The 14,167-nt window shown below is 48.9% G+C and overlaps 1 protein-coding gene across 1 annotated transcript in view; it reads left to right on the top strand.

The window, feature by feature from the left end:
- FAM120B (family with sequence similarity 120B) overlaps positions 1–13,273 on the top strand; it is an 83,300-nt gene extending 70,027 nt beyond the window's left edge. The window contains 4 exon segments of the mRNA XM_021938100.2: positions 1,102–1,210; positions 5,706–5,798; positions 12,749–12,800; positions 12,960–13,273. Coding sequence (XP_021793792.2) covers positions 1,102–1,210; positions 5,706–5,798; positions 12,749–12,789 — 243 coding nt within the window. The 3' untranslated portion in view covers positions 12,790–12,800; positions 12,960–13,273.
- Positions 13,274–14,167: the final 894 nt, after the last annotated feature.

Genomic DNA, 14,167 nt, shown 5'->3' with positions numbered 1-14,167 from the left:
GAGGAACAAGTACTCCCTGCGAAAGTGTCCCCACAGATATCAGACCAATCCGATAGGTATAGTTATGGTTTATTACTTGAAAATACTCCCCAGAGACTGCCAGTTTAGTTGGGGACGCTGGCTGCTGTCCAGCTTTATAAATACAATCGCTACATGACTCCTGGAAGATTTCCAAATAAGGCCTCAAGCCAAGCTCATTTGGAATGTGTTTCAGTACCCGCAGGGGTGCAGAAAGCGGTGTGATCCGTGAGAGAGCGTACCGGTCTGTCACGATAAAGCACTCCAAGCTTTCATAGCAGAGAGAACACATTTGGTAATGTGTTGCCATCACTGTTCCTCACATACACACACACACGATTCCAGAGTGGCATAGGACTGCAAGTATTTAGAACTTAGAAGCAGCCTGAATTTTGTAGAGAGCAAAAGCAGAATAAGAGGAGAAATATGCTTCTAATAAGCCAGTAAGTATTGGAAAGTAGGCTATAGAAATGAAAGCTGAAGTAGCCTTGTTGGACCACAGCCTGTAAATCATCCATCAAGGATTTTTTCCTTTCTTTATCCGATCTCTTGACCGAGTTCCAAGTGATTATAGGTTCTAGTTTGGAAAAAAAGTACAGGATAGAATAATAGTAATAAAACAGGAAGCTAGAAGGAAAGGGTGAATGTCCCGTGTTCCGTTTCTTGATCTGCTGATGTTTTGTTTTTGTTTTTGTTTTCTGGCCTTGGCATTTCTGCTGAATGTTCTTATAATTAAGAATTGAAACATTAAGATATATTAAATCCAAACATTTTTAAGGTAAGATTGTGTGGTAATCACCTAAATGGTCGTAATAGGACTGGAAGATTCTTTTTTAGAAATGATTGTTTAACCTACACAAGCTTCTTGGTGTTATTTTTCTGGGGGATTTAGGAGAATATGTTCTCGAAGAAGCCCTTGGGATGTGGCCATGCTGAAGGAAAACTGCTGCGATCTGTGCCTGGGAGGAGGGTGCAGCCACCATTGCTGCCTAGCCTTGGGAGCGGCGTGGGAGGGGGTCCCATAAGCTTCCTTCCAGCCACATCTGGCCCCTCACATCTCATTTGCATCTGGTCTGTTTGCAGAGATCTCGGCTCACCAAATTCCACAACCTGAAGGCAGTGGTCTGCAAGGCCTGCATGAAGGAGAACAGACGCATCACCGGCCGAGCCCACTGGGGCTCACACCATGCAGGTGGGAAAGGGCCAGGTGCCTCAAGAAGCCCCACAGACGTAGACCCTAACTGCTTCCTGAGTTTTGTTGATAAATGAATTCTAAGAAGAGGCTGATACAATTGGATGAACAGAATAGAATTTAAATGATGGGGCCGGGTGTGGTGGCTCATGCCTGTAATCCCAGCAGTTTGGGAGGCCGAGGCAGGCGGATCTCCTGAGGTCAGGAGTTCCAGACCAGCCTGGCCAACACGGTGAAACCCCATCTCTACTAAAAATACAAAAATTACCCAGGCGTGTTGGTGGGCGCCTGTAGTCCCAGCTACTTGGGAGGCTGAGGCAGGAGGATCACTTGAACCTGGGAGGCGGAGGTTGCAGTGAGCTGAGATCGCGCCACTGCACTCCAGCCTGGGTGACAGAGCGAGACTCCATCTCAAAAAAAAAAAAAAAAAAAAAAAGAAGAATTAAAATGATAGATCTCTACCCAGTGGTTTGAATTCTGGTCCCATTTGGAAAATTTCTCAGGAAGGATTCACTCACTAATTAAATAATTAAGAACTCTTTCTCTGCGTGTGTAACCTCCTTTCTGGGGTTCCCCAAAGTAGAAGGGCTGCTTAGGGAATGTTTGTTTATTTGACAAGAGTTCAGGTTTATTTTTTCTTACAATAAAAGTATATTATAAAAAATGAGTATAAGGCCGGGCGCGGTGGCTCAAGCCTGTAATCCCAGCACTTTGGGAGGCCGAGATGGGTGGATCACGAGGTCAGGAGATCGAGACCATCCTGGCTAACACGGTGAAACCCCGTCTCTACTAAAAAATAAAAAAAAAACTAGCCGGGCGAGGTGGCGGGCGCCTGTAGTCCCAGCTACTCGGAAGGCTGAGGCAGGAGAATGGCGGGAACCCGGGAGGCGGAGCTTGCAGTGAGCTGAGATCCGGCCACAGCACTCCAGCCTGGGCGACAGAGCGAGACTCTGTCTCAAAAAAAAAAAAAAAAAAAAAATGAGTATAAAGAAAGTAATTAAAAAGGAAGTATCATGGCCTTTAATTCTGTCACATAAAGATAACAAGCGTGGGCTTTCCGTGTTTGGATCTCGTGGTGAGCACACTCCACGCAGTGTGCATCCTGCTTTCCCACTTACACCTAATTTCGGGCGTTAACACCATTCTTCTTAAGCAACGGTCCCAGAATCTTCCACTACTAGATAGTTTGTTCCCTGTTTGGAGCTCTGAGGATCTTTCCATTTTTTTCTCATTACTCCTAATGCTTTTATGTGTATTATTATTATTTTCTTAAAACAGAGTGTCATCATCTGTGGGATCGTAGATTGAAATTTAATCAATTTTAGGTAAAATGATCACTGAATACCTTCTCCAGCAGTGAGCAAGAGTTTCCATTTCAGGGCACCCTTGACACTTCTAAAAGTCTGGGGTTTTTTTTTGTTTTGTTTTTTTGAGATGGAGTTTCGCTCTTGTTGCCCAGGCTGGAGTGCAGTGGCTCGATCCTGGCTCACTGCAACCTCCACCTCCCGGGTTCAAGCGATTCTCTTGCCTCAGCCTCCTGAGTAGCTGGGACTATAGGCGCCTGCCACCACACCTGGCTAATTTTTGTATTTTTAGTAGAGACGGAGTTTCACCATGTTGGCCAGGATGGTCTCGATCTCTTGACCTCGTGTTCTGATGGTTTGTAAAAAACAATTTGGTAGATGAAAAATGTATCTCATTGATTGAATGCTGCTTTGTCTGTCAGTGAAGTTAGACATCTTATTAGCTTATTTTGTTAATAAGACTTTTTAATTATTCTTTCATGCCCTCCTTCAGTTCATGTTTACACCTGTAACTACTGCAGTCCCATTATTTTTCTCGATGGAATAAGAGAACTCAGCCCAGATTCTTATCCACCCAGAGTATCTCTAGGAGAACTACTTGGTGTCAGCCTTGCAAATACCATTCTCAGAGGTTTTGTGAGCTACCTCAGGTGCGCCCAGATCCCACCAGGTGTCGTGTGTAGCACCGCACGAAGGGAGAGCAGCCAGGGTGTGTGGAGCCATGTCCAACCACGAGAGGGAAGGCTGCTTTTTCTACTGTTCCCAATCCTTTTCTCTGTCTTTGACTTTCAGCCACCAACTATAGATAGACAGAGATTGGGACCCTAAAACAAAGTTGATTTATTGCAAAATAAATATGTGATATTCTCTCACATTGCCTGTTTCCTTACCTGGCTGGCAGGTCCTCAGAAGTCTGCGCCGTGGCTGGGCACATACCTGTAATCTGAGCACTTTGGGAGGCCGAGGTGGGAGAATCATTTAAGGCCAGGAGTTTGACACGGACCTGAGAAACATGGCGAGACCCTGTCTTTACAAAAAAAAAAGAAGTCTGCACTGCACATGCAGTCCTGCAGGGTTCCCTCCCCTCTCCAAACTGAGGTTGTCAGCGAAACCATGGCAAGTGGCTGAGAGACCTGCAGGTGCTGGACGCTGCCGCTTAGGTGGCAGTAGGCATGGCGACTGTCAGGCCAAACTCCTCTTTCATTTCAGAGACACAGGCTGCCTAGGTGGCCGCAGGCATGGCGGCTGTCAGGCCAAACTCCTCTTTCATTTCAGAGGCCAGGAGGTCCTGCATGACAAGTTTATTTTGAGCACTAAAGATAACCTGTTAGTTTAATGCAGTGGTACAGTTACTTGTAATTTGTATAGAAACTAAATTTTGACTCCTTTCTAATGAAGTTTGCCTACAAATGGGCAGAAATCAGTGTCCTGTCATATTATTCCAAGTTAATGAGGCAGACTGCATTTTCCTGTTGTATTATTCCATTAATGCGGCGAACTACATTTTAAGAGCTGTGATAGATTAGTAAGATCATTTCGTGATTTGGAAACTGTTCCCTTTTTTGTTCTCAAAGTAATTTTCTTCACAAATCCAACTTAAGGTTATATGGTTCAGTGCCTCATTTTGCTGAAGAACCTTATTCCCCACGTGGCTCACCCAAAACCAAGGTTGGTTCTTAGTTGCAGACGTTAGGCTGGAGCCTCCACCGCTTGGCCCCAGCCCTGTGTTCTCGGGTAATGCCGAGCTTACCCCTCCTCTGTTGGGGAGGGGCTGTAGGGACGTGGTGGGGCTCTGCAGTCCTGACTGCCATTGTCTGCTTACGCGGGCCGCACAGCCAGGCCACTGCAACGCCAACCTACTCCTGGTGTGTTGGCCTCTGGACCCACGCCGACAGCCGTGAGCTCACAACTGCTCCGAGCTTGGAGTCACCTGTTATTCTCCGTGTGTGGTCACGAGTGCCCATGCTGGAGGTGAGCTGGAGACCACGTGTGTAAGATGAGCACACACGGGCTGACCCTGGCCAGATGTGAGGGGCATGTCACCAGTCCTGCAGACGAGTAGCTCAGAGACAAGGGCAGCAGTCACAAAGGGATGACATCCCGGCAGGAAGGTGGACTTGGGGGACTTTCATTAGCTAGACTGGGGTAAGGTACCACAGTGGGAGGACACTGGGGAAGTTAAGTTGGCCTCAGAGACCACAGAGGCTGTTGAATGCCAGGCGAGTCATGGCTTTTCTACCCACCTCACACTGGGGAGCTTTTGAAGTTTTTTGAGGTGATGTGATCAGAAATCTGTTAGTTCAGGATACACGTCCTGAACTAACAGATTTGTGTGTCTGTTAACAGACATGTGTGTCCTGAGGGCAGCCCGGCAGCATGTGCCAGCACAAAGCCATGCCCCCATGGACACCGCAGCATGTCCAGGGAGGACCAGCCTGGCGGAGGCACATCCTGCAAGGCCATCCTTCACTCATAGTTAAAGCCCCAGGCGGCCTGTGGCCTGCACGCTGCATGTGTGGTCACGCACTGGGAGTCCTGGTGACAGTGTGGCCCGCCTCGCAGATGCTTCCAGTGCACCTGTGGAGCAGGGACGGTACCCATGGCAGGGCTGAGTGGCCTGGGCCGCCTTTGTGGAGCGCCATGGACTATCATGATTCCTTTAAAAAATCACATGAGTTTGTATTGAATCAGGCCTTCTGGTAGAGACGAACAGGACAAGGTGTCATGGACTGGGAAGTTACGGACATTTTAAAGTGTGAAAAGTGTGTGTGAATGAAGTTTATTATAGAGAATGGGGAGAAGCTCACAAGTCCCAGAAGTGCTGCTCCATGCCTCACCCAGGGCCCCAGAGGGATGGGCTTGGTCATGGGTGCCGTGGCCTGTGTGGGTCCAGGGGGCCCCAGGGAAGAGGAGTGGTTGGGCTGCTCGAGTCTTTGTTTGCAGAGTCTGACCTCTCACCACCAATACCAGATTCCCCTGGGGTAGGGTTTAACAGGCAGATCGGTGACTCCACTCCTGAGCCGGGTTCTCTGGGGATGCAACCCTTAAATTTGCGTTTTTTCATGACCCTCCCTCTGATTTAAGTACAGGCAAACTGCCAACCTGGTGCCGCCTTGCCACCTTTACATGATGTGTCATTTGGGTTAAGACATTTGACAACTTGCTAATCCTCTGACCATGTGTTCCCACAGGGAGGTGGGGAAGACAGGGCTCCGGCTACCACAGGACGGGCTCTGGGTATAGCCGTTCCAGTCAGGGGCAGCCGTGGAGAGACCAGGGACCAGGTAAGAAGGCCAGTGGTCACTGCTGGGCCACCTGCATGGCACTGCCTCTCACCTTGTGCTTTTGCTGATAACTGCCTTCCTTTCTTTCAGAAAGAGGTTATATAGTTCCAGTAAATAAACAGATAAGTATACCGATGCATCTAATTTTTATCATTTAGTGAAATAAAAACAAATAATTTCCATGCTTGATGCTAGCCCTGTCTGCTTCTGGCCCCTTTATTCATTTTCTATCAGTTCATTCTGCTCAAGATCCAGTTTTTGTAATTTGCTCGCTAGAAGGCACTTGTAAAGTTTACATGTGGAAGATCCATTGTTCTCATGAAAAAAGGGCAGGTTGTAGTGTTTCACCATAGCCATGTTCAGGTGCTAGCATTCCGATATTTTCCGTGACTTGGATTACAGTGTGAGGTAGAAAATAGCCCCAACCCTGTGTTTTTTACATCTATCGTACAGATACCGTTTTAATGCATGTATTATGCTGAATTTAAATACATCGAGAGCTTCACATCAGGATTTGAGCTCAAATTCCTTATAGTTTTGAGAGCCAAACTTCATAAACTTTGAAATTACCTAATAGTTATCATTTAATGCCTTAAAAGCCAAATCTACCTTTAATTTATGGTATTTGTGACTTTCACAATGTCTCAAATGTGTAGACTCGCAAGCTGCTCAAATTATTCTCTAAAACACAGCAAGTCTTCGGTGTGAATCCAGTTGACCTTTGGGGTCTGTCTGGGGTGGAGTCTGCCTGGAGGCTGCAGGGCCGCATGTCTGTTGAGTACCGTGTCCTTTCCTCTTGGGTCTGTGCAGTCAGCAAACATTGCGAGTCCACTGTATGATTGTTCAGGGTAGATCAGAATTCGTGGTGACTGTGTTTGAAATGCCCGTCCTTGAGAGAGGGCTCCATGAATTTAGGTTTACATGTGCTTGAGATGTTTCCTTGAATGAGCCTAACCTGCAGAAACTCTGCCCCACCAAGTCGTGTGCTCACTGTCATCTGGAGCTTCTAGATGGCCCCCACTGAGCATGTGCAGTCCATCCTCTTGTGGTCTCTACTGCAGTTTAACATAAGGGTCACTTCCACTTCGTCACTGACTAAATCCGAGTATTTATACCAGTGCAGTGCAGCTGAGATCTGGGCAGAAGACCTTCCGTTTGTGCAAGGATATTTGAGATTGCTTTTAACTTAGAAGGTACTGCAGTTGATTGGAGCAAACCACGAACAAGGAAGCTGAAAACAACAGGAGCGGTTTTGTAAACTTACCTAGCCTCAGACTGAAGCCTGGTGCTGGGGGCCGTTGCCGCTGCCCTCGGTGACTCTGGCCTAGGGGTGCAGTCCTGTGCGATGCGTGTGCTGTGGCTTTCCAGTTCGCTTCTCCACTCTGGTTAAGAGTCTGCTTTCGGGTCAGAAACTGCAGCCCTGAGGTGGTGTGTGTGTAGATTGCTCAGCGCCTGTCCTGGGGGCTCCCCGTGGGCTGGGGGCCTACAGCCCTGACCTGGCAGATCCTGGCGGATCTGTCTGCAGCTGGCAGTGCACATTAGGGCTGCTTTGGGAAGAGTGCGGGATCTGGGCTTCTGAGTCTTTGGGGTGAGAGGCCTTCCTCACATGAGCCATGGTGAGGCTGCTCCCAGAGGAAGGTGAGCGTGTGCAGGGCACTTAGGTCCAAATGGGTGGGTAGAGCTTACGCTCCCCCTCCATCCCTCCCTCGCTCTCTCTGCTGCTTTAAATAGCGGATCTGAGATCTCCTTGACAAGGTGATATTTAAGCAAAGGCCTGATGAGAGGGTGGGAGCTGATGCCAGACACCTCTGTGCCAGATGTGGAGACAGAGGAGGCAGTCAGAGCTGTCACGAGGTCAGGTGGGCTAGACCTGGAGGGCCCTGCAGCTCTGTGCGAATCTGGAGTCCACCCCAACCAAGAAGCTGGACCCAGGTGATTGCAGCAGGTGGTGAGACCTCAGTGACCACATCCCGTGGCAATGCTCAAGGCCTGCAGACCGTCCACATCCAGCTGATGATGGCACACAGCTTGGTCTAGATCTAGGGTCTAGTAATGTTGGAAATACTGGGTTGACTGATGTGGAGTAAAGCCACTGTGGGTGTAACGGGCATCCCAGCCTCATCCATCCACACCTTCCCGCCCTGGAGATCCATGACCAGCCTGGCCGTAAATGCCAGGCCAACCTTGATGACATGAAAGGCATCGGCCCCTCCAGGTGAGGATTCAGCAGAACCTACCTGACCCAGTAAGGCAGGCTGGGGGAGAGGGAAGAGCCGCAGCCTCTCTTTCGGGCAGCCTGACTGGGCAGGGCATGCTGTAGTGTCCCCTACTCCTAGCCTCGTGGTAAGAAAGGGGACCTTCTCTTACCCTCTTTGGCTTGGAGTTGTCCCCTTCTTCCCCCTGGGCCTCAGGAAGGTGGGGAGGGGATGGTCAAGAGAGTCCACAGTCCAGATGGGAGGATGGGCAAAGGCTGCGGGTTCTGCAGACAGGTGTGCCCGCCCGTCACGTCACGGAGGAAACGAGAGTGTGCCGTCAGGCCTGCCACTGACGGGACGCGTCGCTGCAGGCAACGCCCTGAACCCTTTCCATCGGGCACGTGCCCTGGATAACCTTGAGTATCCTTTCTAGCTCTGGAATTCTGTGCCTTTGGATTCTATATATTGAATGGTGGGTGAGACATTAGTAAAATATAACTCTCAGGAGCCAGTAAGGAAGGTGGAACCATGTCATAACTCCTAGGAGTGAGTGAGAAAGGTAGAGCTGTGTCATTTACAGACAGATGTACCATCAAGAACATGCCCCGGCCTGCCCTGATCTTAGAAGGTAGGTAGAGTGGGACCTGTTTGGTACTGACTCCTCTGGGAATGGTAAGAGTCACAGGCTCTTCTTTTTTCCCTTTCTTCCAGAGGCGGCCCGCTGTGGTAGCTTCAGACAGGCTGACTTTGTCTCAAGCCCTGGTTCTGTCCCTTCCCAGTGGCCTGCCCTTAGGGGATCCCTGGACCCCTGGGCTGCTCCCTGTCTTTTGATCAGTGTGGCCTGACCAGCTGCAGGGACGGCGCCTCCACAGCACCAGCACCCAGGCGGAGGTGATCGTGGCCGCTTCTTCCAAAACCAAGTTTTTCCTTTCCTGGCATTAATGCTAACATTTCTCTTAATATTTATATCAAACTGTTTTGTTAAACATAAAGCAATGTCAGTCCTACCTCAGTATCGCTGTTCTTGCAGAATGAAGTGAAGCAGGAACAGCACCAAAGCCTGTAGGTGTGGCCTGGAGGGAGCAGAGCCATCTGCTTCTCCCGGGGCTCCCCCAGAGCATAGCCCTGGGTCAGGTGCCAGGAAGCATGCCATGCACATTGGCTTCTTTCTTTCTTTAGTGTGATGACAGAGACGACAGGAGCATCTTTGAAGTAGACCAGAAGAACCCCCTTCCTTGGATTGACAGGAAACAGGTTTTTTTCTGATTCTGTTAGCAGAGAACAGCGTCCAGAAATTTCTCCTCCTCGTGCAAATTAAAACAGCAGAATGACTTTCCATAGGCAGAACCGTAGCTAGTCATTGTCAGCCCTGGGTCCCTGCCAGGGGAAAGTCTCACTCTTGGAACCCTGTGTGCCTCTGCAGCAGATCCCTTGGCCAGCCAGTAACAGGCACCCCCCAGTCACCCCTGGTCTTGCCAGAAGTCCGGAAGCCACCATGGCTTCCTCGTCCTGCCTGGTGGCAGCTCCTTGGGGCAGGCTGAGCTAAGTCTGAGGGATCTCTAAGTGGCATGCAGCAGCTGGTTGTGTGGGTGAGGAGACAGCCCTCAGATGGACACAGGTTTGGAGGTGACAGGACGTGGGGGGCTGGCGGGAGACAGACAGAGGCAGCGTCCCATCAGGACTGAGCTGGAGAGGGAGGCCGTTCAGAAGCTGGCAGAGAAGAGAGGCTCTGAGGACAGCTGACAGAAAGGGCCAGGGAGCAGGGAGGAAGGGAGCAAAGGCAGACTGTCCCCGACAGGAGCCAAGACAGGCACCGCCGGTATCTCTGGGAGCACTTGTTTCTTAATCCTTTCTGCCTGTAATAGTATAAGCTACTGATAGGAAGCAGAAAATATGTACAGACTGAGTATCCCAAGTCTGAAATCCAGAATGCTCCACAGTCCAGAATTTTTACCCACCAACAGGACACTCAAAGGAAATGCTCCTTGAAGCATTTTGGAATTTCGGACATTCAGATTAGGGTTGCTGAACCCCGGTAAGTATAATGCAGATATTCCAAAATCTGAAAAAAATCTGAAACCTGAACCACTTCTGGTTCCAAGCATTTCAGAAAAGGGTTACTCAGCCTCTAGTAAACAACCCAGGGCTGCCTCCGCAGCCTGTGTCTCTGTGGGTTTGGATGTATGAGTGGCCACAGGCCTCCCCAGGAGGCACTCCTTTCTCTACCCAGAACATGCCATCCTCCCTTGGGACTCCCTGCGCCCTGGGCTCTGTGGCCCCCTGCACCCTGCGTGTCCCACACTCAGTCCCTCATTTTCATCTTTGCTGTGTTCCCACTGCTGAGGGTGCTGTGCACGTCCCAGGATGGACCTAAGGAGGCAGACTCAGCAGATGAAGGCCCCTGGTGTGTGTGCCCTCTTGTCTTGCTTTAATACTTGCTTCCTGTAGATTCCTGAATCCCTGAGCTGGTCCACAAGGCTGTGGGGTGGCAGAGGTTCTCCCTAGGTTCTGCATTTTGCCAGGCTTTCCGCAGCATGCCCAGTAATTTGCTTTTAAATCCAGTACGCACATCTGTAAGTACCACTTTAGCACAAGTTTCATTTCTGATACCCATTTATTTAGGATGTCATTGACAAAGACAAATAAAAAGTCAAGTAACCAAAGTGAATTTGTAGCTCTTCCTGACCCAGAAAGGAGCACAGAGGAGATGTGAGCAGTGGGCCCAGGATAAGTGCAGGCACCGCTGGCCCTGCTGAGTGAAGGACGTGAGACCAGGAGAGCAGCTCCACACCTGTCTCTGCCGCCTCGTTCCTACGTCACTGTTCAGTGGGCTCTCCCGGGCTCTGCAGAGCCCGCAGCCCTCCAGAAAGGAGGAGACGGTCGGGCTACGTGGCGTGAACTCCAAGTGTAGGGTCCCTTCTCACCGCCCACAGGACCACTTAGAATTTCAGGAACTATTGGGCACCTGAAGGAATGTTTGTCAGTCTGGGTGCAAGGCCTAGGGAAGCACGTTTTACCACTTCTGTTCTGGTCACTTAGAAACAATAAAACTGTAATGACCTCAGCAGCTGGAGCCTAACACCACTTCAAGGCCGTGCCCTAGTTTCATAAATAGGTCTTTGACAAAGATCTCTGCTTTATTGGAGTAGATCGTAACAGTAACACAGAAATCAAAGAGTGGTGATGCATGTGGTTTGGGGCCAGAAAGTAGCCCTAGGAGACTCTCAGCTTAAAGGCAGAATTGAGATGTTAAATGCCGAATGCCAGATTTAAGAGTTCAGGAACAAGAGCAGGAGAAATTAAGCGGTTCTTGGAAAACAGAAGCGAGGGTGCTACGTTTCATTTGCCTTCTGCCTTCCACGTGGACGTAGTTACAGAAATGACATCGGGGTGCCTGTGTGTATTCTCATTTCAGAGATTCCAGTGTAAAGGGTATGTTATACGCATACTGGAATGTGCTTTTCAGACCAAGTAATCCACTTTTTCACTTGTAATTACTGTGAGTGACTTTGGGGCAACACATTTCTTCCTGGGTTTTGCCTACCTTGAACTCCTCTTTTGGTATTTCTTGGAGACATTAAAGTAGTTCAAGTAGAAAGTTGTCACTGTTTCCAGGGCAATTGATAGGTAAAATTCCTTGTGTTAGTAAAAACACTAAAAATGCCTCATCATGAAAGTATTCAGTCACTGCCAAAAGGTTGTCAAGTTTCCAGGGCCTGAGTGTGTGGACAGGTAGTGGGGTCCTGGGGAGCCTGAACTCTCTGGTCCACTTCAAAGGCCTCAGAGCTCAGTGCAGGCAGCTGCCCCGAGAACAAAGGCTGCTCAAGTGAGAAGGCTTTAACCTCTTCCTTGCTGTTGCTCAGCCCAGCTGGCAAGAGATGATGTGTTAAATTCCACAGTCCATAGCTACAATTTGCCTGTGACTTTCCAGATTGTCACTTCTCTGTGGTGATTCTGTAGGAGGCCTGCTGTAAAACTGCCTGTGATCATCTGTGATAACAAGGGTGGGGGCAGAGGTAACAAGGGTCTGGAAACCTCACTGTGGCTGTAACCCTCTCCTTTCACACCTTCTGCCGGAGCCCACAGTTTTGGGGGGAGTGTGAGAGACCCAGACTGCCCACGGCAGGAGTGGGTCGGAGGAGAGTCGTGGAGACCGTCCCCAGTCACTGCAAGTGAAGGCTCACGCTGTCATACACCAGAAGATAGAGCAGGGAACTCTGGAAGAAAAGTGTTATTTTTAAAATGTGAAAAACTGTCACTGTTTCTACTACAAGGAGGGAGTTTCCGCCCCGAGTCTCTTCCCAACGTTCCCTGTCTGTCAGAAAGGCAGACAGTGGCCACCCACGCTGGGACTGGAGAAGGGAAGTCTGGGCCAGCCACAGAAAGAGCTGCACGTGGGCTTTTCTGTGTTGGCAGAACATCCACGGTGAGCCATCTGCATGTGAATTTCCATTTCCAAACGTCGTCAGCAATAATAAATGCCTAGAAATCCCGCAGATGGATGGAGCTGGTGTGAAGAGGAACAACTTCGACATTGTTTCCTTCCACGAACCTCTTAATTAATTGCTTCCACTTTAATGGAATAATTATGGAACACAGTTTTAATGGCATGTGGCCACAACTGTAAAGAGGATGAAGCTCTATCCTCCAAATACAGCTCAGCATCTTTGTTCATACTTAGAAATGTGCAGCGTTCTTGTTTGTGTATTGAGAGAGATGTATTCTTACTTTGGTTTTCATGTCTGTTTACTGCAGGAAGCAGACAGTATGAGCATGACCAGTGGAGAAGGTACTAGCCGTCCTCCAGGTAAGTTCACCACCCGCATCTCCAGAAGAAATCAGTCACGTCTGCCTTTCTAACATAAATCTTCTGTATCACGTACCAAAGTAAACAGGACTCAGATATTGAATCCTGCTGACCTGGTGCTGAGTTAACTTGGTTTCAAGACACGCTTGCTTCCTCCAGAAAGAGCGTGGAGAGAAAAAGAGGCACACCTGGATGCAGAGCCCTGCCAGCGCCCTCCTCTGCTGTCGCAGCTGCAAGGAGACCATGCCTGTGGGAGCCGGGCCTCGCTTGCATGAAGAAGGAAAGATGCCTTTTCAGTGGTGCCTCCGCCCATCATGCAGAAGAGCTTTTGTTGGCTTCTCTCCCGAGCTTGTGCCTGATTCTGTGGCCCAAAACAATCATTGTTAATATCTTCGTGTATTTCATTCTGATCTTTCATTCATATATATGATGCCTAGCTAATTTCATTTTAAAATAAATGGGGATCTGTTGTATTCTGATTTTTTATTAACAACACTAGATTATGAGGGATTGTCTCCTGTTATTAGAAAGTCAGAAAACACTATACAGTAGTCCTCCCTTATCTGTGGGAGAGACATCCCAAGACCCTCAGTGGATGCCTGAGACTGTGGATAGTATGTGTGGAACCCTACATATATGTATACACGTGGCTTTTTCCTCTACGTACATACTGTGGCAAAGCTTAACAAGGAACAGTAAGAGATTAACAGCAGTCAATAACTAATAAAAGTTACGTGAATGTGATCTCTCTCAAAATATCATACTGTAATCACCCTTCTTGCTATCTGAAAACCAAGACCACCACTAAGTGACTCATGGTCGGAGAAGCTGTATGCGGGGCTGATTCATGGCCCAGGCATGACAGAGCAGGAGGTACGAAGTTTCATCACACTACTCACAATGGCGAGCAAGTTAAAATGGATTTCCCATTTAATGTTTTCAGACATGAGTGGACCATGAGGAACCAAAACCCCAGAAAGTGAAGCTGGGCATATTTCAGAAATTCTTTTCTAATCAGAAATTCTAATCAAACATAAGTTTCCAACTATGTGTGCTCTTGGTCCTGAGAAGTGTTTGAACAGAAAAGTAACAACTAACTTCCCACCTTTCTGGTGGAAGAGTTAATTCTGCCTGGAGGGTTCTGCCTGGGAGGCATGACAGCATGTGTGTGACTCCTGTGTCTGTTTCTGTGGAGTCATCCCTTTCATTTCATTTTGCCAGGGCCTGGCTCAGGATTTTCAGTGGCAGTGCCTGTGAGGACAGGCCTGGCCCTCCATGCAGTCACACAGGAAATCCACAGAGAACATGCTGAGAGCAGCCGGCGGCTGTGCTGCCAGCAGGCCTGGTTTATGATGCCGCAAGTGAAT

Source organism: Papio anubis, chromosome 6 (assembly GCF_008728515.1).
Source record: "Papio anubis isolate 15944 chromosome 6, Panubis1.0, whole genome shotgun sequence".
NCBI lineage: Eukaryota > Metazoa > Chordata > Mammalia > Primates > Cercopithecidae > Papio > Papio anubis.
Note: the sequence above shows the minus strand (reverse complement) of the source record. Positions and strands in the feature narration are given on the sequence as shown.